The 3,545-nt window shown below is 45.1% G+C and overlaps 1 protein-coding gene across 1 annotated transcript; it reads left to right on the top strand.

Moving 5' to 3' along the window:
- Positions 1-1,801: 1,801 nt before the first annotated feature.
- LOC308349675 (olfactory receptor 7G2-like) lies at positions 1,802-2,755 on the top strand (the record flags this gene model as incomplete). Its single annotated transcript, XM_080814471.1, has 1 exon — positions 1,802-2,755. Exon 1 carries the CDS (start codon positions 1,817-1,819, stop codon positions 2,753-2,755), a length of 939 nt encoding a protein of 312 aa, XP_080670597.1. The 5' UTR covers positions 1,802-1,816.
- Between the last annotated feature and the right edge of the window lie 790 nt (positions 2,756-3,545).

The raw sequence follows: 3,545 nt of genomic DNA, 5'->3' as shown, positions 1-3,545 counted from the left end.
GTGGGGCACGGGCGTCTCCGGCTCTAGCACAGCGTGGGTCCCAGAACACCAGGCTGGGCGTTCGTGCACCTCTCTCAGGGGAGGGTAAGGCGCACGCGCATCTCAGGCAAGGTGCGCATTCTGCCGTCTGGTGTGGCTCCCAGCCCCTCACGGGAGCCGGACTCCACTCGTTATCGGGCGCGCTGGCGGCTCGGGGACCAAGACCTGGTTTCTCCACCGCACTCTCTCTGGCTCAGCGCCAGGGGAGGCTGTCCTGGGTCTGGGGACTTAAGCCCCTGTCCCTAGCCACCCCGATTCCCATAATTCCCCCCCGCGATCCTTTGCTCTTTTGAGTGCTTTCAACCAGACTCCAAGTTAATGCTGGTCCCCAGATGCAGGGCACTCTCGTATGGGGGTATTATTTTCCAATCGGTCGCCTCTGGTGGCTCCCTCCCCCTTTTGTTTATCTTCTGATATCAGTCCGACGTTCCCACTCCACTTTACATGCCCACTGGCATCTTCTGCCCCACGTAGAGATCCAGACGTGTATAATTCTGATCTCAGGCTGATTTCATGGGTGATCGGAGTTCTTTGGTAGGTAATCAGCTCACTTTAGGGTACAGGTTGAAAAGGCGCCTCCTCCTACTTCCCCGCCATCTTGTCTTCCCCCCTTAAAGGATTTTTTAAAAAAGATTTTATTTATTTGACAGACAGAGATCACAAGTAGGCAGAGAGGCAGGCAGAGAGAGAGGAGGAAACAGGCTCCCTGCTGAGCAGAGAGTCTGATGTGGGGCTCAATCCCAGGACCCTGGGATCATGACCTGAGCCAAAGGCAGAGGCTTTAACCCACTGAGTTAAAGGTGAGCCACCCAGGTGCCCCTTTAAAGGATATTTTATGAAATCTGAGTGTTGGTTTAAGAATGCTAATTCTGGGGGCATCTGGGTGGCTCAGTGGGTAAAGCCTCTGCCTTCGGCTCAGGTCGCGATCCCAGTGTCCTGGGATCGAGCCCTGCATCAGGCTCTCTGCTCAGTGTGGAGCCTGCTTCCCTTCCTCTCTCTGCCTGCCTCTCTGCCTACTTGTGATATCTGTCTGTCAAATAAATAAACAAAATTTAAAAATTTTAAAAAAGAATGCTAATTCTGCATTATCTAGAGACATTAACATATTGGTCTAGACAACTCCTCAGTCAAACCATTTGAGTTCACACCTTGTCTTTTCCAGGCACTGTGTACTTCACCCCCTCTAAATGTCCCTATAGATAAATGGATGGTATGATCTAACTCATCTGTAATTTGACAAGCCCTTCAGCTGATTCTGAGGCACACCAAGGGTCAGGCACCATACTCTACAACAGAGAGTGGATAACTTCAATCTCATTTGTTTTTTTGAGACAAGGAATATTTCTGAAGGAAATGCCATAGTTGATTCTTTGTCTCAGTCTCAGCACTTGGAACAATGAATGAAAAGAGTTGATGATCAATAAGAATTTGAGGCAATAATTTGAGTGGTAGAAGAAAAGTAAGAGATGATGATGATGGCGGGAGAAATTAGCAGAGGGAAAGATTTCAATATTTGCTCGGCTTCGCCATAAACATAAAGTTGTATTTCTTTTTACTTAAGCACTGGGTCTCAAACTACCATATATCAGATTTATTTGGATGGTTTGTTTAAAACTTAGATTGCTAGTTCTTTTCTCAGACTTTACCAGCAGTGTATCTGGAGCATCACCAAGATTTTGCATTTCTCAGTAGTTCCCAGGTGATGCTGCTATTGGTGACCCAGGGACCATTCATTTTATTTTATTTTTACCCCATCTTGTCCACTAGATCCATCAACATGGAACCCAGAAATCACACAGATGTTTCAGAATTTCTTCTACTGGGATTGACAGATGATCCAGGACTGCAGCCTTTCCTATTCTGTGTGTTCCTGTCCATGTACCTGGTCACTCTCCTGGGAAATCTGCTCATCATCCTGGCCATCAGTTCTGACTCTCACCTCCACACCCCCATGTACTTCTTCCTCTCCAACCTGTCCTTTACTGACATCTGCTTAAGCACAACCACCGTCCCAAAGATGCTGGTGAACATCCAAGGGCAGAGCCAGAGCATCACTTACACAGGCTGCCTCACCCAGGTTGGATTTGTCCTGGCTTTTGGTGGTTTTGAAAACTTTCTCCTTGCAGCAATGGCCTATGACCGCTATGTGGCCATTTGTCACCCCTTGAGGTACACTGTTATCATGAACCCCCAACTCTGTGTTCTGCTGATTCTACTCTCACTGTTCTTTAGCCTTGTGGTTGCCCTGCTCCACAGTCTAATGGTGCTACGGTTATCCTTCTGCAAGGACTTGGAAATCCCCCATTTCTTCTGTGAACTTGCTCAGGTCATCAAGCTTGCCTGTTCTGATACCCTGATCAATAACATCCTGATTTATTTTGTGGCGAGCCTATTTGGTGGTATTCCTCTCTCTGGAATCATTTTCTCTTATACTCAAATTGTCTCCTCTGTTTTGAGAATGCCATCAGTGGGAGGAAAGCTCAAAGCTTTCTCCACCTGCGGATCTCACCTGTCAGTTGTGTCCTTGTTCTATGGGACAGTTGTTGGGGTGTACATTAGTTCTGTAGTTGCTGACTCTTCCAAGAAGACTGCAGTGGCTTCAGTGATGTATGCTGTGGTCCCTCAAATGATGAACCCTTTTATCTACAGCTTGAGGAACAGGGACATGAAAGGAGCCTTGAGAAAACTCATCAGTGGAATCCCTTCTTTGCTGTGATTATGCCATCTACTTTGGACTTGGGTTTCTAGAAGGAGGCAAAATGAGAGGACTCCTGGACGTGCCATAATGCTTGATTTTTCCATCACTGAATTCCTCTAAACTAGCCAGATAACAGAATGTCCAAGTTAATTTTAACTTGTGGTTGAAACATATTTTACTTTTTTGTCTAGTCTTATGATTTTGGACACATGATTTCAATTCTCTAAATTGTTTCTTTGCTCAGATTCTATAAAGAAACACAGCCTGAGGCAAGGGTTCTTTTTACAGTGATTTTTTTTTATCACTCTCAGAAGGAATATTGCAGAAAGTATGAAGGACAGGGAAAGTACTGAAAGAAGATTGGGGTCCTATCTAGAGACTAGCTTCCACCTGATTTCAGGTTAGGGCCTGCCACTAACACTAGAGTTAGAGCTATAATGGAGTATGGGAGTTTACCTTTTATATACCTAGTTAGTAATTAATTTGTTCACTATTAACTGTATCTGTCTGAGGAACTTTACCATCTACCATATTCCATTTTATTATCTATGAAATTTGCATAATTAGATTATCTCAGTAGTTTGAGATGATTGTGAGATATTCAAACATTCTCAGTGATAAAACCTTCAGCTACAGTAAGAAAAAATCCCTAACTCAAATATTACCAACAGTAAAGAGAGTCATCTTTCATTACAAGCACTTAGAGGCAGGGAATGTGTAAGAACAGGTAGAGATTCATCCAGTTCTCGATGGGTTGTATGGTCCTAGGACTGGCTTTCCTCAGGTCACCAGGTGGTTGCACCAGATA

Source organism: Martes martes (genome assembly GCF_963455335.1).
Source record: "Martes martes genome assembly, chromosome: 1".
In the NCBI taxonomy this organism is placed as follows: Eukaryota; Metazoa; Chordata; class Mammalia; order Carnivora; family Mustelidae; genus Martes; species Martes martes.
This window is presented reverse-complemented; position numbering and strand designations above follow the sequence as displayed.